The sequence below is a fragment of the Mytilus californianus genome, unplaced genomic scaffold (genome assembly GCF_021869535.1).
Source record: "Mytilus californianus isolate M0D057914Y unplaced genomic scaffold, xbMytCali1.0.p SCAF_5, whole genome shotgun sequence".
NCBI lineage: Eukaryota > Metazoa > Mollusca > Bivalvia > Mytilida > Mytilidae > Mytilus > Mytilus californianus.
Window position 1 is genome coordinate 120,906,822 of NW_026262701.1, and position 21,465 is coordinate 120,928,286.

At 33.1% G+C, this 21,465-nt stretch overlaps 1 protein-coding gene across 1 annotated transcript in view; it reads right to left on the bottom strand.

The window, feature by feature from the left end:
- Positions 1 to 20,527, bottom strand: part of LOC127700922 (probable ATP-dependent RNA helicase DDX27) — a 48,464-nt gene extending 27,937 nt beyond the window's left edge. The window contains exons 1-11 of the mRNA XM_052204651.1: positions 20,409 to 20,527; positions 18,600 to 18,680; positions 15,452 to 15,568; positions 12,404 to 12,500; positions 11,949 to 12,019; positions 6,797 to 6,889; positions 6,066 to 6,171; positions 5,269 to 5,442; positions 4,985 to 5,135; positions 3,612 to 3,711; positions 1,312 to 1,453 (exon numbers count right to left, since the gene is read on the bottom strand). Of these exons, the coding sequence (XP_052060611.1) occupies positions 1,312 to 1,453; positions 3,612 to 3,711; positions 4,985 to 5,135; positions 5,269 to 5,442; positions 6,066 to 6,171; positions 6,797 to 6,889; positions 11,949 to 12,019; positions 12,404 to 12,500; positions 15,452 to 15,568; positions 18,600 to 18,680; positions 20,409 to 20,501 (1,225 nt within the window). The 5' untranslated portion in view covers positions 20,502 to 20,527. The remainder of the gene's footprint in view (positions 1 to 1,311; positions 1,454 to 3,611; positions 3,712 to 4,984; positions 5,136 to 5,268; positions 5,443 to 6,065; positions 6,172 to 6,796; positions 6,890 to 11,948; positions 12,020 to 12,403; positions 12,501 to 15,451; positions 15,569 to 18,599; positions 18,681 to 20,408) is intronic.
- Between the last annotated feature and the right edge of the window lie 938 nt (positions 20,528 to 21,465).

Below are 21,465 nucleotides of genomic sequence, written 5' to 3' on the forward strand. Positions count from 1 at the left end.
TGTATGATCCATTTTTTCTCACCTGGTTTTTCTTTGTATTTTGAAATAATTGAAAGTGATGAGATAAATATATTATGTTTAGATTCTGGAAAGGAGAAGGTATGATGTCAGATGAGCCCCACTTTTTAAAACTCTTTAATTCGAAACTAGTAATCACCATATTTTTATGGAGATTGATAACAAAGTGGTAGTAATGACTGCTTCAAATCAGAACAAAAATGACCTCTCGAAGTCAAAATGCATTAAAAAGGGGCATAAATCTTATTAGAATATGAAGATATTAAGTCACAATATTTTGTGCAAAATCTGACCTGTGGAAGTCATTTTATGATAAATTAAAGTCTGACATAAACTGACCTGTACAAGTCATAATCTGTTGAGTGCAAGAAGGGAGACAACACTTACATCAAATTATATCTGACCTATGGAAGTCATTTTATTCTGACTTGTTTATGTCAGAGCTCTGACTGTTTATAATGGTTTTCAAAAATAATAGACAAAACTTGCATTTTACCCCTATGTTCTATTATTAGCCATGTCGGCCATCTTGATTGGAAGGTGGAGTTATCAGACACACATTTTTTAAACTAGATACCCCAATGATGATTGTGGCCAAGTTTGGTTAATTTGGCCCAGTAGTTTCAGAGGAGAAGATTTTTGAAAAAGTTAACAGACGACAACGAGGCACAACGGACATTTTTTTGTAAATTTGTTATATACAGTACATGATGAATGACAGAAATATCAGCTGTAATTGCCCCATATAACAACCTCTAGTTCGCCAGAACCTGTAAAATTTGAGTAATTCCACAGTGATTTATTGATACAATGAGATATGTACCTGCTATAAAAGCCTCCCTTTCTCCCTCCCTAATTGCTCTAGTTCTGACAAACTCCAGTCTGAGTTCTAAAGCTGTATCATGAGATATACATACCTGCTATGATAGCCTCCCTTTCTCCCTCCCTAATTGCTCTAATTCTGACAAACTCCAGTCTGAGTTCTAAAGCTGTATCATGAGATATATATACCTGCTATGATAGCCTCCCTTTCTCCCTCCCTAATTGCTCTAATTCTGACAAACTCCAGTCTGAGTTCTAAAGCTGTATCATGAGATATACATACCTGCTATGATAGCTTCCTTTTCTCCCTCCCTAATTGCTCTAATTCTGACAAACTCCTGTCTGAGTTCTAAAGCTGTATCATGAGATATACATACCTGCTATGATAGCCTCCCTTTCTCCCTCCCTAATTGCTCTAATTCTGACAAACTCCTGTCTGAGTTCTAAAGCTGTATCATGAGATATACATACCTGCTATGATAGCCTCCCTTTCTCCCTCTCTATTAGCCCTAATTCTGACAAACTCCTGTCTGAGTCCTAAAGCTGTATCTGTACTCTGGTTTATAAATATCTTGACTGGATTCTTCAGGGACACTGCAGCAAGATCCTTCACCTATTTTTAAAGTTTCAGTATTATTTTTTTGTTTTACTACTTTCTAGATTGCTTTATCGGTTTTTTGTTTTTTTGTGTGTTTTTTTTTAAATATTCGAAATAATACTTGTTTTCTTTGAAGGGTAATGGCAGATCTAAGTATGAATGGACAGAGTGAGCACTGCCCTTGTTTAAAAGACATCACACATTAAGCATACTTAATCATTATTTTGTACATAAATAAGGCTGTTAGTTTTCTCGTTTGAATTGTTTTACATTTGTCATTTTTGGGCCTTTTATAGCTTATGCAGTATGGGTTTTACTCATTGTTGAAGGCCATACAGTGATCTACAGTTGTTAATTTCTGTGTCATTTAGTCTCTTGTGGGGAGTTGTCTCATTGGCAATCATACCACATCTTCTTATTTTTATACTAAGCATCTTAATTTATTATTAAAAGAAAATTAATTTATTTCAACATCATAAACCAAGTAAACTGAAACATCTTAATTGTTAATTAAAAGAAAATTGACTAATTTCGATGGCCCATATGAAAATTATTCCTTAATTTAATATGCTCATCCATGTGTTTATTTGTCCAAATTGATTGCCCCCTAAACATGTCTGATTATTTTCCTCACTATACAGCCTTCAACAATGAGCAAAACCCATACCGTATAGCAAGCTATAAATACCCGAAATGACAAATGTAAAACAATTTCAAACAAGACAAAAGTATTTGCCTTAATTTTACAGTTGAAGTTCAATTAGACTTTAAAAACTTTTATGAATACTTATTTCAAATAAAACAGTATATTTTGTTTTATTCTTATATGAAATATACTACACTAACTCATGGTTTAGCTAGCTATGAAACCAGGTTTAACCCAACATTTTCTTTGGAAAATTGCCTGTACCAAGTCAGGAATATGACAGTTGTTTTTCACTATTCCGTTAGTTGATAACGTTTGATTTTGTCAGTTTTTATGGACTTACCCTTTTTTGAATTTGCCTTGGAGCTCGGTATTTTTGGTGGAAGAAAATTTTGGAAAATCTTAATCAAATATACTTGCAAGTACATACGTTAAATTACAAAACAATTAAAAAGAAGGATAAGGTCTAATCAAGAAACATTGAAGAATAACTAGAGGCTCTCAAGAGACTGTGTCGCTCACCTGTATTTACTGATGCTTTGGAAATCATGTAAAATAAGGTTAAAATCATAATTAATAGTATTGGATATTAGATATTATAATGATATCTAAGATATTAACAAAAAACTGCAAACTTTTGTAAAATTACTAACTCAGGGGCAGCAACCCAACAACGGGTTGTCAGATTCGTCTGAAAATTTCAGGGCAGATAAATCTAAATCTGATGAACATTTTTGCCACCTGTCAGATTTGCTCAAAATGCTTTAGTTTCAGAGATATAAACCAAAAATGCATTTTACCCCTATGTTCTATTTTTAACCAAGTTGGCTATGATGGTTGGAAGGCGGGGTCATCGGACAAATTTTTTAAACTAGATACCCTAATAATGATTATGGTCAAGTATGGTTAAATTTGTCTCAATAGTTTCAGAGAAGAAGATTTTTGTAAAAGATTACAAAAATTTACGAAAAATTGTTAAAAATTGACTATTAAGGGCAATAACTCTTAAAGGGGTCGACTGACAATTTTGGTCATGACAACTTATTTGTAGATCTTACTTTGCTGAACATTATTGCTGTTTACAGTTTATCTCTATCTATAATAATATTCAAGATAATAACCAAAAACTGCAAAATTTCCTTAAAATTACCAATTCAGGGGCAGCAACCAAACAACAGGTTGTCAGATTTGTCTGAAAATTTCAGGGCAGATAGATCTTGACCTGATGATCAGTTTTACCCTATGTCAGATTTACTCTTAATGCTTTGGTTTCAGAGATATAAGCCAAAATCTACATTTTACCCCTATGTTCTATTTTTAGCCATGGAGGCCATCTTGGTTGGTTGGCGGGGTCATCGGACACATTTTTTAAACTAGATACCTTAATGATGATTGTGGCCAAGTTTGTGCCAATTTGGCCCAGTGGTTTCAGAGGAGAAGATTTTTGTAAAAAGCTAACGACGACGGACGACAAGTAATGAGAATATTTCACTTGGCCCAAAGGGCCAGGTGAGCTAAAAATGTAACCTCTTCTGTCATTGTGGCTGAGAACAACATGGTCTGTCTGGTCTGTGAACTTTGTCTTATAATCTCCTTCATCTGTTCAGCAAAATATTCATCTAACATTCTGTAAAACATATAACATATTAAACAGATTTCATATTCATCATTCTGGACACACATTATGTAAACTTGTCCTGATGATGTCGAAACATGTTGACCAAATCAAGTGTAATTCATGCCATAACTAGGTTATTGTTGTCGTTATGTTTGTGATTAAGACAACAGCAGCAAACTCTTAATATCCAGGGCTCACACTACTTCAGAATCATAGGGAGAAGTGACTTCTCTTTTTGAAACTGAGAGGGAGAAGTAGTGAAATTTGAAAGAGAAGTGCTCGTTCGCTCACGGCGCTACAATGTTTGGTTTTACTATAATACAAAGGGCCATATGTATCTTATTTTTTTATATTGTTCAATTTGTACCTGGGAGTACAATAAAAGTAACAGTTCAAATTCAAAGTTGTTTAATTTTATCATATCTAGTTGCACAATCATATTAGTCTTCTTGTCAGAAAAAAACCAGTTTAATATCTAGCAATAGTAAAAAAGATTTTTTTTATATCAAAAAGGAAAAGAAAGTTGTTATTTCAATTTAAAATGTACTCTGTTATGTTTGTGAAATTCAGTGGTTAAAATTCTCATTTCAAAGATATATAAATTTAACACAGTTAAGCTTGGACATAGTATAGTAGTCCCAGAGTTGGGCAATTTTAATTAATAAATTGAAACAATTCATATACATGGAAATATATACATTAATCAAGTAGATCTAACCAAAAGTATGTTAATGCGCGTGGAATGCGTAATTTTTCCTTTTGGGATCAATATTCCTCTGTCAGCTGTGCCATTCATTCTTCAGTAGTCATTATCATAAGAATCGTATGAAATAACATGCAACCAACTTTAAAATTAATGCTTTAACCTCTTTTCTGAAGAAAATAAATCGTTTATGTCTTTGAATTTCTTTACTTTTTACTGAAAAATTGCTGTTTCATCGACTTCGTAAAAATTGAATATTGCCGATGACGAAAGCAACTGATAGCGAGTATCGTAAACAGGGCGACTGGATTTCGCTTTTGACGGTCGGGCAAAGCGCAGTGACGGGCGGGAAAGCGACTTTGTCGCCCCAGTCGCATGGTAGCGTAGCCCTGAATATCCATCTTGGTTACTCTACCTAAACTTATCGTCAGAAGATGTTGGTTCAATTTACCTTTTTCATCAGGACCTATGTCCCTAGCGATGTTTTTCTTCAACTCATGGTTTTTATTTCCCCCTAAAATATAGCATGAGACTACACCTACTGGCTTCATCCAGAATCAATATAGCTGATATCCTTACCTATCAGCCTCGTCTAGCACCAATATTTCTATATTTCTGAGTGTGAAGTTGGGAGAATTCTGTAAATGATCAATCAATCGACCTGGGGTTGCTATGACAACATCAGGTGATAACCGTAATGCTGCTTCCTGAGCTTTCAGATCAAGACCACCTTAAAAATAAAAAAAAAATATGAAAATACATCCTTCAAAGTTTCAAGCAATTCATATATGAATTAAGTTATCCTTCATGTCTAACAATAGATATGAAACAACTGCCTATCGGGTCCACTGATGTAAACTTACCAACAGCCAAACAGCATTCAACATTAGTGAACTGCGAGAGTTGTCTGGCTACTGTATGAACCTGAACAGCTAATTCCCTAGTGGGTACCAGTACAAGAACACGGGTCAGTGCTGTGTTTTTAGGTCTGTATAATAATCTCTCCAGGATAGGTAACATAAAGGCCACAGTTTTACCTAACAAAAATAAAACAATGTAAATAAATATCATTTATATGGTCTCTCAATAATAGGAAATCTTTGTACTCTACAAAAAAAATATAAGGACTAGCACCAATTGTTTTCTACTTTATCTTAACTAAGGGCTATTCCATTAAAATGTATGTGGGAGGGTAGGAAGGGACTTTCAAAATATCCCTACAACCAAGAACCATTTTTTAGATAATTTTGCATAATGGTAATAGATGCATACTGAAAAAAGACCCATGACCCACATTCAATAATCAAACTTCCCTTCCTAAACTCCCACATACATTTTAATGGAATAGCCCTAATGAACATGACTACTTTTGATTGGTGTATTCTGTTTTGCTATTCAGTTTGCAAAAAAAAAAACCCAAAACATTTTTAACTTATCTTAGAATAAAACATTTATAAATTCCAATGAAAAAACATGATTCCTTGAGCAAACTAAACCATCAGTATTTTTTCTGATAAAGAGTTATCACATATACTAAACCAAGGTTGGAGACTGATATCTATTTCTTATATATAATTGTATAAGCATGCTACAGGTAATAACAAATAATAATGTCACCATCAGATTGTGTTTTTGGATATGGCTTTAAGACTCTAATTACCTGACCCTGTAACAGCACATGCACAGAGATCTCTTCCTAATAAAGCTACAGGAATAGTAGCAGCCTGGATTGGTGTAGGTTTGGCAAAATTCATACGGCTTAATCCCTGAAAAAGTTATTAAAATTTAGAATAACAGAATTCAGTCCTATTCTAAGTCATATTGTAGGACTTATTCATGAATCATTTTGTCAAGTGCTATTTTACTGATGATAATTGGTACTTATATAATAATAAAGTAACATGATTAGGCTTCCTATCATCAATTTTTTTTTAAATCTTTTTTTCCACAATGCAAAAAATCCTTAATTCTTGGAACATTACCTTTACCTGATAACTGTGTTTGTATCTTCCTGACAAACTATAGTATGCTTACTAATATCTACATAACTTTAGAGTCCTTTTTGCTATATATATGTCCTAATAATAGGTTAGAATTAAGACAGAAAGGTTTTCATACATTCTGTCAAAATTTCCCTCGTAACTTTATTAAAAGTAAAGAAATGTTTCACTCACCCAGTCAATGACTATTCACCATTAATGTGTCAAAATTTCTACAAAGTAAGGTACGCTTACCAAAGTAATGGTGGTAATAGATGCTTGATAAATACTTAAATATGAAAATGTCTTAATGGACAGGCTGACCAGTCTAATTAACTTTTACCAAAACTGTCTATAAATAAGACAACAGTATGCCTATCCCACAGACCATTCATTCCTTGATGGTACATACTTTCATTATAGGTCTAGAAACATTCATGTCTTGAAATGTTGCCTTTTCATCATAATTGTCAATAGTCTCTGAGAATTCTACAAGTTCCTTCTCCTGTAAACAAAAACAACAATAAATGTATGCAAATGTGTTATAACAATAAGGAGATGTGGTTTGATTGCGTATTTTCACACTGGCATTACTTAGTCTTAGAGTATCTGTTGCATATTTTCACACTGGTATTACATAGTCTTAGAGTATCTGTTGCATATTTTTACACTGGCATTATTTAGTCTTAGAGTATCTGTTGCATATTTTCACACTGGTATTACTTAGTCTTAGAGTATCTGTTACATATTTTCACACTGGCATTACTTAGTCTTAGAATGTCTGTAGCAGATTTTCACACTGGCATTACTTAGTCTTAGAGTGTCTGTAGCAGATTTTCACACTGACATTACTTAGTCTTAGAGTGTCTGTAGCAGATTTTCACACTGGCATTACTTAGTCTTAGAGTGTCTGTAGCAGATTTTCACACTGACATTACTTAGTCTTAGAGTATCTGTTACATATTTTCACACTGACATTGCTAAATAAAATGCTTCGCTGGGGCGCAGCTTGATACGACCGCAGAGGTCGAACCCTGAACAGTTGGGGCAAGTATGGACACAACATTCAAGCTTGATACAGCTCTGAATTTGGATTGTTATTAAATGTTTGACACAGCATAGGTTTCTGACACAGAAAGAATGTGGTCTAAGAACTTGAATTTTTTTAATTTACCTATTATGGTCCAATGTCCAAAATCAAAATACATGGTTAGATTCAGCATATCAAAGAACCCCATATATTCAATTTTTGTTAAAATCAAACAAAGTTTAATTTTGGACCCCAACTTGGACAAACTTGAAAACTGGGCCCATAATCAAAAATCTAAACACATGTTTAGATTCAGCATATCAAAGAACCCCAAGAATTCAATTTTTGCTAAAATCAAACTAAGTTTAATTTTGGACCCTTTGGACCTTAATGTAGACTAATTTAAAAAACGGGACTTAAAATTAAAAATCTAAATATACGGTTAGATTTGGAATATCAAAGAACCCCAATAATTCAATTTTTGATGAAATCAAACAAAGTTTAATTTTGGACCCTTTTGACCTCAATATGAACCAATTTGATAGCGGGGCCCACAAATAAAAAATCTAAATTCATGGTTAGATTCAGCATATCAAAGAACCCCATATATTCAATTTTTGTTGAAATCAAAAAAAGTTTAATTTTGGACCCCAACTTGGACCAACTTGAAAACTGGGCCCATAATCAAAAATCTAAACACATGTTAAGATTCAGCATATCAAAGAACCCAAAAGAATTCAATTTTTGTTAAAATCAAACAAAGTTTAAATACTGGACCCTATCTTGGACCAACTTGAAAACTGGGCCCATAATCAATAAAATGCTCCGCTGGGGCGCAGCTTGATACGACCGCAGAGGTCGAACCCTGAACAGTTGGGGCAAGTATGGACACAACATTCAAGCTTGATACAGCACTGAATTTGTATTGTAATTAAATATTTGACACAGCATAGGTTTCTCACACAGAATGAAAGTAGTCTAAGAACTTAAAATTTTTTAATTTACCTATTCAAACCATATCATTATTATTTGCTTTTATATATAAATCAGAAATAACCAATTTAAAATGGAAAATTTTAAAGAAAAAAAAGGAAAAAAAAATCCCCCCCCCCAAATTTTTTGAAACCCCCTTATGATTCATCACCCCCAAACTCAATCCCAGCCTTCCCTTTGTGGTATGGTACCTTGCAGTACAATTTCAGAGAGATCCATACACTTGAACACAAATTATTGTCTGGAAACTAGAAAAATGCTTGGGTTTTTTGCACCTTTTTGGCCCCAAATTCCTTAAAGTTTAGGGCAATTACCCCCAAACTCAAACCCAGCTTTCCCTTTGTGATATGGAACCTTGCAGTACAATGTCATAAAGATCCATACACTTACACACAAGTTATTGTCATGAAACTAGAAAAATGCTTGTTTTTTTGCCCCTTTATGGCCCCTAATTCCTAACATTTTGAGACAATTACCCCCAAAAACAATCCCAGCCTTCCCTTTGTGGTATGGTACCTTGCAGTACAATGTCAAAGAGATCCATACACTTGAACACAAGTTATTGTCTGGAAACTAGAAAAATGCTTATTTTTGGCCCCTAATTCCTAAACGTTTTGGGCAAGTACCCCCAAACTCAATTCCAGCTTTCCCTTTGTGATATGGAACCTTGTAGTACAATTTCATAAATATCCATACACTTACACACAAGTTATTGTCATGAAACTAGAAAAATGCTTGTTTTTTGCCCCCTAATTCCTAAAATTTGGAGGCAATTACCCCCAAAATCAATCCCAGCATTCAAACCCTCAATCAGCATCATTTAACAGTAATATCTAAAAATGGAAATTACATAATAAAGGTATTAAAATAGAAAATGACATCATAGTCATGGCTAAAAATAAACAAAATCCTTAATCAGCAACATTTTACAGTAATATCTAAAAATAAAATTCCTTTGTAACCATAAAAGCCCATTTAAATACATCATGACAGATATTAAAATAGAAAATGACATCATAGTCATGGCTAAACATAGCAAAAACCTTAATCAGCATCATTTAACAGTAATATCTAAAAATAAAAATTTCTTTGCAACCATAAAAGTAAAATAGAAAATGACATCATAATCATAGCTAAAAATAAACAAAATTTTTTTTTATTACCAAATTTTAAATGGAGTTTATTAAACTAAAACAATAAATTTGCAACCATAAAACCCCATTTAAACACATCATAAAAGTATTAAATAATTCAACTACATCATAAGGCTATAAAAATAGAAAATGACTTCATAGTCAAGGCTAAAGGTAAACAAAAAACCTTCATCAGCAAAATTTTATATTGGCAAATTTCCAATGAAGTTTATTACACTAAAATTGTTGGCAAATTTCCAATGCATTTATTAACAATAAAGTTATTGGCAAATTTCCAATTTACATAATTTAAAAGCAGTGTAAGTGAGATATTTAAATGAGTTTGAATTACCAACCTTACACTGCTTTTAAATAATGTTTTGTACTTATTTGTCTATTAACCTGGAAACCCTTGTTTTTTCACCTTTTTTTCCCTTATTATTTAAAGGTTTGAGCCATAACCCTACCCCAAAGCCAATTCTTAAATTCCAATGTAACCTAAATTTACAATATACATAACTTCAATTTAAGTTTTTGATAAAATCAAACCACATCATTATTATTTGCTTTTATATCTAAATCAGAAATAATTAACCAACTTTAAGTGGAAAATTTTCACACATCACGCCCCCCCAAACTCAATCCCAGCCTTCAGTTTGTGGTATGGTACCTTGCAGTACAATTTCACAGAGATCCAATTACTTAAACACAATTAATTGTTGGAAACTAAAAAAAAATGCTTATTTTTAACCCCTTTTTTAGCCCCTTATTCCTAAACATTTGAGCAATTATCCCCCAAACTCAATTCCAACTTTCTCTTTGTGATCAGAATTAACCAACTTAAAATGGAAAATTTTAAAGAAAAAAAAAAAGGAAAAAAAATCCCCCCCCCCAAATTTTTTGACCCACTTCCCTTTGTGGTATGGTACCTTTAAGTACAATTTCAGAGAAATCCATACACTTGAACACAAGTTAATGTCTGGAAACTAAAAAAATGCTTATTTTTGCCCCCTTTTTTGGCCACTTATTAATAAATGTTTTGGGCAAACATTTTACAATAATATTTAAAACTAAAATTAATTTGTAACCTTAAAATTAAATAGAAAATGACATCATAGTCATAGCTAAAAATAAACAAACTATTGGTAAATTTCCAATGGAGTTTATTATATTAAAACAATAAATTTGCAACCATAAAAGCGCATTAAAATACATCATAAAAGTATTAAAAAAAATTTAACTACATCATAAGGCTATTAAAATAGAAAATGACATCATAGTCAGACTAAAGGTAAACAAAAAACCTTCATCAGCAAAATTTTATATTGGCAAATTTCCAATGAAGTTTATTATACTAAAATAATTGGCAAATTTCCAATTTACATAATTCAAACATAGTGCAGGTGAGATATTTAAATGAGTTTGAATTACCAACCTTACACTGCTTTTAAATAATGTTCTTTACTCAATTATTTGTCTATTAAAATGGAAACCCTAGTTTTTTAACCTTTTTTCCCCTTATTCCTTAAACGAAAAAAAATAATTACCCCTTTTTTGACCCCCCCCCCCCCCCTATGATTCATCACCCCCCCCCTTCCCCCCAAACCAAGCTCAATAACAGCCTTGCCTTTGTGGTATGGTACCTTGTAATACAATTTTAGAGAGATCCATACACTTGAACACAAGTTATTGTCTAGAAACTAAAAAATGCTTATTTTTCACCCCTTTTTAGGCCCCTTATTACTAAACGTTTTGGGCAATTACCACAAAACTCAATTCCAGCTTTCCCTTTGAGAAATGGAACCTTGTAGTAAAATTTCAGAAAGATCCATACACTTACACACAAGTTATTGTCATGAAACTAGAAAAATGCTTGTTTTTTGCCCCCTTTTGGCCCCTTATTCCTAAAATTTCGAGGAAATTAACCCCAAAATCAATCCCATCATCGACCCTTTGTGATATGGAATCTTGTAGTACAATGTCAAAGAGATCCATACAATAACACACAAGTTATGTTTGGAAGTTACAAAAATGCTTATTTTCGGCCCCTTTTTGGCCCCTAATTATTTAACTGTTGGTACCATAACCCCCAAAATCAATCCCCACCTTCCTATTGTGGTATTGAACCTTATGGTAAAATTTCATAGAGATCCATTCACTTAAACTAAAGTTAGAGTGCGAAAACCATTGTGTATTCGGACGACGACGCCGGACGACGACGCCGGACGACGACGCCGGACGACGACGACGACGACGACGACGCCAACGTCATACCAATATACGACCACAAAATTTTTTTGCGGTCGTATAAAAATTACATGGAACATTGTCTCATGTGTGTTCAAAAACATATTTTGTAATTTTTAGAAGTAATCATACGAAAAAGTTAATACATTTCTAGAACTTACTTCCTCATCAAAATCAGTTTTCTTATTCTTTCCCTTTTTCTTTTTCTTCTTTTCTTTTGTTCTGATGGAGTCTGCAAGAGTTATGTTCGTGTAATATTAAACAACTGGATGAAAGATTATTATTTAACTGACATTATATACTTTTATCCAAAAAATTCAATTAACATCTGATTTTATTAAAAAAAATATCAAATAAAAACTTATGTTTCATTTTAAAAGTTATCTTTGGTCATAACACATGGCAGGATAGTATAAGTGGTAAATAGAGAAAGGTATGAAAACAAGAATATTGCTAGTTTCACACGGACTTCCAGATAAAAATCAAGGCAAAATTTAATTTGTGAATATTGATTTATCACAAAAATGAAAATTGAAAAAAACCAAACTACAAACTTAATTATTTATTTGAAAATTTATCATCCTGTGAGACATTCCCTCAACATTAAGTTTTATACCAGCTGTCATTTCTTCATCTGAAGATTCTTCTTCCTCCATATCTTCGTTGTCTGAGTTATCTACATTTACTGGGTCTTCGTCATCATCAGCAGCTATCTAAATAAATGTATCACAAAATTAAAATAAAGAGCTGTGCAATGAGCGCATGATATGCCTGTCGCCTTTTTAAGGTAGTCATTATGCTTAAAATGAATTTATATGATCAACAAGAGATACTGTGAGCACTGCTCAAATATACTCCTACCCCAAACAAAAAAAAACATAAAACAAGAGGCTCTCAAGAGCCTGAATTGCTCACCTGATTTGTTAAAGCTTAATTCATTCATCAATCATGATTTTTATTTTTGAGTAATAATGTATATCGGTGTTTGCTTAAAAATGCACCTTTTTTTTTGGGGGGGGGGGGGGGGGGGGGGGGGGGGGTGCGGGGTGTCATATATGCCTCAAAATAAATATCTAAGTTACCGGTATGTTCTTAGTGCTTAAGAGATAAAATATAACAAGAATTCTGTGAGTATTGCATGGCAATACATAATCCCCTAGTGGTTAAAAATCATTGTATTGGAACAAAATTCTAAGTTGATCTATTATCTATAATTAAACCTGGTGAAAAGGAGTTGAACTAAGTCTTGTAGTTTCAGAGAAAAAGTAATGATTCAAGAAGAAAATTGTGAAAAATAAATCTTTCAAGGGAAATAACCAAAACTATAATTTCTCCCAAAAAAAAAATTCCTACAGTAACCCAACAACAGATTGGCAATTTGTTCTGAACACGTTCATGCAGATAGATCAATACTATTTTTCTCATTTACATTTTCTTCTTATCTACTATAATTTTCAAGAAAATAAACAAAATCTAAAATTTCTTATAAATAACTACTTCTAACAGTAACCCAACAATAAATTTTCCAAATTCTCCAATTGGCATGAAAATTTCATAATAGATAAATATTTACCTAATCATCACTCTAACTCTCTTTCACGTTTGCTCTAACTGCTTTAGTTTTTGAGATGTAAGCCAAAAACTGCATTTGACCCCTATGTTTTATTTTTAGCCATGGCGGCCATGTTTGTTGATGGATCAAAACTTCGGGTACAATTTTAACCTAGATACCCTAAGGAACATTTATTTAAAGTTTGAATGTATTTGGCCCAGTAGTTTCAGAGAAAAAGATTTTTGAAATAGTTTACGACGAGAGATGACGAAAATTACCAAATTAGTGGCAGCAACCCAACAATGGTTTGTTTGATTTGTTTGAAAATTTCAGGGCTGGTAGATCCTGACCTGTTTAACATTTTTATTATATGTCAGATTTGCTCTAAATGCTTTACTTTTTGATATATGAGCAAAAAACTGCATTTGACCCCTATGTTCTATTTTTAGTCATGGTGGCCATGTTTGTTGATGGATCAAAATTTCGGATACAATTTATAAACTAGATACCCTAAGGAACATTCATTTAAAGTTTGAAGGTATTTGGCCCAGTAGTTTCAGAGGAGAAGATTTTTTAAATAGTTTACGACGACAGACGACGGACGCAAAGTGATGGCATAAAAAAGGGCACTCAGAGGTACACATTGACACAAAATGACCATTTTTCAATGAATAAAGGTCCATAACTCCACAATTTCATATCAGAGATTTATAAAAAAAAACAAAAGGGAGCTTATTACAATAGACATAAACAAGTCACCAAAGTTTCATGAAAATTGCTCAAAGTATTTTTGAGTTATAGTCAGAAAACTAGAAAATCAACCATTTTTTTATGAATAAAATCTCATAACTAGGAAAAGTAAAATCTAAAATTTATAAAAATCGAAAGAGAGCTTACGTCAATAGATATAAAAAATTCACCAAAGGTACAGGAAGATTGGTGAAAGCGTTTTTGAGTTATTGTCTGAAATGTTGATGACAGGCGGACTGAGGAATTGGACAACAGTATTCCATAATATGTCCCGTCTTTAAAGAAAGGGTGTATGAAAAATGACAGAATCTACTCATGAGTCTCTTTATTTCAATTGAGCAACTACCACAATAAAATTAAATCTGATTAAAGTCCAAATTATCAAATGAATATATAATGATTGACATACTAAAATGTCTCACACAATGTTTCGACAGTAACATAATTGGTCAATAGACTATGACACTTGGGTCATTACACCTATCAGATAGACAGGTATATTTGAAGAAACTTCTCTTTCTGAGTTATTATTTATTCTATTATTTCATCTGTATTGTTTGTTTGAGTCAACACACATACTCATGGTCAAGTCTTTCTCAGACTGTTTATGAAGTCTTTCACTAAATCCCTTGAATGTGTAATGATTGATATTTTTAAGTTTCAAAAAATGATTTATTCATAAGTTGTAATTGGCTTTGAACTAGATTTTACTAACTGTGAGTACTCTAAGAGTACACAGATTCCACTGTACCACACAGCTCTTGAAGGGGTACTTCGCAAATCTGAGGAATTTACGTACATACATACTACATGTATTGGTACTTTGTGTGTTTAGTCTTTTTGTTAGTTGTTTTTTGTGCTTTTTGTCGATCTGAGGAGTCAAGCCTTTTTCCACAGATTTTCACATTTTGCTCTAATGATTTTTATGTCCAAGGTAAGGGGATGGTTGAGCCATCACAAACATGTTTAACACCCATACATTCTGTATGTGCCTGTCCCAAGTCTATCATAACTGTTTTCAATTGATTTTTTGTACATAAATTAGGCCTTTGGTTTTCTTGCATGTTTGAACTGTTTTGTCAGGATGACGCCTTTTATAGCTTACTATACAGTATTAGTTTGCTCATTGTTGAAGCTGTATGGTGACATATAGTTGATTACATCTTCATCATGTGGTCTCGGGAGAATAGTTGTCTCATTAACAATCATACCACATCTTCTTTTTTTTATATTCACTATTAAAATCAGACCTCTATTCCGCTTGGTTATCAAAACCTAAATTGACATCAAAGCATTGAAGATGTTCAAAGAATTCTAAAGGCTTTAAATCGTGGTTATAAAGGAAATGTATAATATGCTTACCTCTTTCTTCTTTCTTTTTCTAACTTTGGCAATCTTTTCATCTAGAGTGGTGGGTTCCCTTTTTCTCTTTGCAAATTTAAGGGCATGGTCGAAATTAAATGCTGATTGTGGATCAAACTAATTTAAAGAAAAATAAACTCTTTTCATATGTGGAAAGATTGAGTCATAATTGTCGAATATAAAGCTAAAAACAATCAGTGGCGTAGCTTCACCTGTGTTTCTAGTGAGAAAAAAGAAGTAAAGACCTCAGCGTGGGTCAAGGACCGCAATGCTGGTTGGGCCAGGGGGACAAAGCCTGAGTCAAACAAGACTTTTCAGCATTTATAGATGCCAAGGGAGATTTTTTATATTGTTTAACGTTCAGTGGCAAATACTTCATGCATTTTCAGGACTAGAACATATCAGCAATAAATCAAGTAGATTCTGAAAAATGGTGGAGTAGGATGAAGGGCAAGTATATTCTGACTTCAACTGTAAAGAGGATACATTGCATCTTGGAAAGAAGTATTGCAAAATTCCACCTACGGACTTCTTAATGCCACATGTGGAGCAGGATCTGCTTACCCTTTCGTAGCACCTGAGATTACCCCCAGTTTTTGGTGGGGTTCGTGTTGCTCAGTCTTTAGTTTTCTATGTTGTGTTTTGTGTACTATTGTTTGTCTGTTGGTCTTTTTCGTTTTTAGCCATGGCGTTGTCAGTTTATTTTCGACTTATGAGTTTGAATGTCCCTTTGGTATCTTTCGCTTCTCTTTTAATGAGCTGTTGCAGGTCGTTTTTTTATCGTGCAGAGAGCAAGATACACTGCCTACACAAGGCATCAAGTTTAACCCTTTTCTGAAAAGAAGTATACATGCATTATAGCCTAGGTGGTCGAGTGGTCTAGCGCGTCGGATACAGTGCAGGCGATTTGGTGTCACGATATCTCAGTAGCATGAGTTCGAATCCCGGCGAGGGAAGAACTAAAAATTTGGGAAAGCAAATTTACAGATCAAACATTGTTGGGCTGATGTTTAGACGAGTTGTATATTCAGAATGTACACAGCCATGTATCACCATCACTGGTGGTGATCCGATGGATAAATCTGTTGTAGAGTTGTCACTGTTTCAGACGTACTTATAAATATAATTATTTCTGTGACAGTATCTTGCATTAATTTGTAGGATCCTTTACAATAGATATTTCAGCTGATCTGTAACAATTCCATCTTCATGCCTTATATATCATGTACTGTATTACGACGCTAGATTAAAACTGACGAGGAAAGGTAACACCCAGCCACCGAAAGCTTTTATTATTTTTGTGAAGCCTAGGTGGTTGAGTGGTCTAGCGCGTCGGATACAGTGCAGGCAATGTGGTGTCACGATATCTCAGTAGCATGAGTTCGAATCCCGGTGAGGGAAGAATTAAAACTTGCGAAAGCAAATTTACAGATCTAACATTGTTGGGCTGATGTTTAGACGAGTTGCATATTTATAAGTATATATATGCCACATAGCCAACCAGAGGCTATCACTCTGCAGTTGCGTCATTCCCTCAATGGAAGCTTGGCCACTGACAATATACATGTAAATCTAAAGTCATTACAATCTATAAAATTATTAATAGAAATTTTATATTTTTTTGTGGTGCAGAATACCATTTGTGTACTGTAAAGTATCATAATTTCAGCAGACAAAAATACAACGAAAATTTCATACATGGCTGATTATGTGTAAGAATATGTAAGTATTGTATAAACATGATGAGCAATGAATCTGAAAATGTATCACATAATGTATATTATACTCATGTGAAGTTTGATAACAAATTTCAAGAAGCTCTGATTTGTAGTTCCTGTCAGATAAAAATGCAATGGAAATTCTATGGGATAGACAGACAGAAGGACAGAGATACCTACAGACAGACGTAAACCTGTATAGCACCTGTTTAGAAGTGGGGTAAATAAGGCATCTAGAACAACTGTAAATTCAGAAAATTTTGCCTGCATTCACAGGGACTAAACTTAACTCTTTTTCTCCAGAGGCCAGCTGGGCCCCCAAAATATTTTTTTCAGGGGCCCAGTTGAAATGTTAGGGGCCCAACCAATTTTTATACTAATAAAATAAAACTTAAATGTACTTTTCATATACTAATAAAGTCTTTTTAGGTAATCCTATATGTAACTTTTGAGTCTGGTTAAGATTATGTGTGATAACTTTATAATATTTGAATTATTGCCACCAGAAATATATCATAAGATTTGACAATATTGATTTTAGAACATTTCCCACCAAAATTGTCTCCCTTCAATTTGAACGTCATGTTGATATTTTGACGACAATATGGCTGTTTCTATGAATCATTGAATGCTATTTCAAATCCAAGCCATCATCTTATAGTGTTGATCAAAAATATTATTTAATTACTTTTTATTGAAGATTCAATAGCAACCTAGATATTTTGATATTTATTTACGAGATTTTGCGTTTCGTTTTGTCATTGAAGAACAAGTTGTGTATACTAGTTTATCGTCAAATACAGGCTTGTGATTTCCTTGACAACAGGAATACATCTTTGAAGCAATGCAGATTCAACATTGTAGATGAAAACACTAAAAAATAATGAAATAATCGTAGAAGCTTTTTAAAAAAGAGAGATAAGAAAACGTGTTTAGAGAAGGGGTATATGTCAAATCATCACTTCGCATTGAAAACTTAATTGTCAGACCGGGTTTTGGTTATTAAAATGAACTTACTGGTTTCCGGACTGGAAATCCTCCTTTTAATTTATCCCGCTTTGTTTAGACAATCAGGTTTCCGTTTGGGAACAGGTTTTTGTTTAAGGAAGGGTATAAATGGGATTCACTGCAAAATATTTTACAGTCGCACAATATGATAAAATATATTCGCCCAGCCGAAAATCTAGCCGCGTTTGGTGACTGGGCGACGGTTAAGTCCCTGATTCATTATTAGGATTGTTGAAATATGGACAAAAATGCAAGGTTGACTATTGTGTTTTAAGGAAATGTTGCATACAGACAATGCTATCTTCCATGGTTAACAAACACCAATACCCCAACCACCTGGGTTTGAATTATAACTGGATAAGAATATTTTTGTAAATAACATATATATAACATGCCTTTAAAGACTAAAAGACTAAAATTACCTGATCTGTAAATGAAAAACTTTGGTTAAAACTATTTATCTGTGATTTTTTCTTCTTTTTGACTTTTTCTCCTGCTGGAGCCTTTAAAAGACAATTATGAAAATTATCTGTGAGTAATAAATTAACATGACATTATCAGAGTTAATCATGTGTTAATCATGTGTTAATATGGTTAATGGAAAAGTCAAATTCAACATTTTACTAGTTACAAATTCTTTAACCTGTGGCATGTTCCTAAAGTCTGCTTGTTGTATAACATCTTTGAATATCTTCCAGCTTCTGTCCAGATGGAGAGCAGCAATAACAGTTATAATGGTTATTACTTATATTAAGTACAATTTATTTGTTTTGATTTGAATACACTATTGGTCTATGAGCAGCCTCACCATTTCCCTTTGTTTGCAATAAGATTGTTTTTCGTTAATTGTTCTTTCTTGTGTTGTTCTATTGTACCACTGTCCCAGGTTTAGGGGAGGGTGGGTTCCCACTAACATGTTTAACCCCGCCACACTCTGTATTTGACTGTCCAAGTCAGGAGCCTGTAATTAAGTGGTAGTCTTTTGTTGCTGTATATAATATTTTTTTACTTTTATTGTTCTGTACATAAATCAGGCCGTTGGTTTTCTCGTTTGACATGTTTGAATGGTTTTAAAATGTACGTTTGTCATTTCAGGGCCTTTTATAGCTTGCTATGCTGTATGGGTTTTGCTCCTAGTTGAAGGCCATACAGTGACCTATAGTTGCTTTCTTGTTCGTCATTTGGATAGTTATCTCATTGGCAATCATAATACATCTTCTTGTTTTTATATGGCTGTATCTTTCCTGCATTTTGTGGTTGGTTATGACACAATTGTCAAAACTTTCATTATAAAGTGTTAGTTGTTTTCCATATCAGTGGTAGACCAGAATGGCAAATGTTCACAATTTGTATTACAAATTTACTATGATTTTGGTAAATCTGCTCCCAAACACTTAAAAATTTATGGCAAATCAACATGGTAATGGCACATTTTCCATGTCAAGGTAGATTTACCATTTTCAGATTAAAGTTCATTAAACTGTTGACAGTGTTGTGAATTGTTACATAGTTCAGGAAGATTACCAGTCACATCCATATTGTATTATCAATGAAAGAGTAGTAATGGGATACCCCACATGACGAAATGACCGTAAAATATTTGTTAAAATAACAATAACGATAAATATTTTACTCCATTTGATGCTTAACAGTAGCTAGATAATTAAGTTTGACAAATGACAATAAAAAAATTTAGGCTCATTTGAAGCTAACAGTAGCGAAAAAAGGACGCTTGACGATAAAGGGCATTCCTACCCTCATGGAATTTGAGATTCAAAACAGCAGCTACACTAACTAGTCACTACTCAAAGAGGGAATGGAATGGAACATTATATAATACGGAACACTGTGTCTACAAAGTGAATGTGAAATAAAATATTAATATTTTATCTGCTTACACAATACAAAAATAAATACATTCTGGTAACTTATGCAGTTCATCTAAATTTTGTTGAATGTCCACCAACCCCCTTTTTTAAATGTAGCTGAATGTCTGAATTTTCAACAATTAAATATTTTAAATTGAATTGAATATTGAAAAGAATATAACCTGAAATAATTGAGGTTTTAAAAAAACTTTTCAACAGATGCCATTCAATGTTCGATGTTCAAACCACATGGTCTTCTGTGATGTACTATTTTTTCAGATCCTGTAATGTCGTACCTGTGGATTGTGTGCATTCTAAACTTGTTACCAATACTATTTTTATAAATGTTTGTTCCGTAAATACCTCATCTTCACTTGAAGAACTTTCTGGTGCTAGATTTAAAGAATCATTCTCTTCGATTGTAGCAATAAATCCAAGTTTTCGGAGTTCAGCCATATTGCTAATGCAACTGGTACAGCCATAGACCGAATATTTTACAAAAGAAAGCGCACCACAAAAAAAAGGCAATTATTACATAATTTATTGTTCAGTGGCGCTTTGGAGCAAATAATGGAAGACATCGATTCCAACTGAGATTACTGTAACACATTATAGAAATTATAGATTCCAACTATATCAAAATATTTACTCATTCTTAATCGAAGAAGAATACTATAACAAACTTATCAAGTTCTGGTTACCAATTCAACACTGTAATTAGATCTTTGACTTTTGTTTTTATCGGTATAAATATTGATTTTGTTATCAGAAATTTAAAACCAAACTAAATTTTATTGTTATATACATATGTACATTAACGGTTTTACCATCTGTGGCTACCTATATTTTGGCATTGCACAAGGTTGTGTTATTCTATGACCGTTAAAGACGTTTTTACACTAAATCCATTGGATGGTGGATGTGTACTGAGTTGATATTTGATTTTTAGACACACAAGATTTGTTAGTTTTTATTGACATTAAACTAGCTTTCAGTATATATGCCGAATATTGAATAATTGAATTCGTTTACGAATAAAAGTTTTCAAGTTGTATTTGAATATATTACATAGTTACATATGGGATATACTATATATATTCATTATATACTTAGTAGTAAAAAAGATAAATTGTATGTGTAATATGATCAATGGCAATTGTCCTGTATCGATCAGTCATCCGTGATGATATCGATATCAGTCACGGTTACAAAGGCTTTATCACACCCCTAATCTGTATGACGTCACGGTCATCGATATCAGTCACGCTTTATCAAACCCTTAATCTGTATTACGTCATGTCACGTGAAAAACATCTACTTGAGGTATATAATAAAGTGTATATGATCGGATATGTATACAATATATATAGTAATTTATAGAAAATATCATATGGCTTTTTCAACATCACACACCGTATCA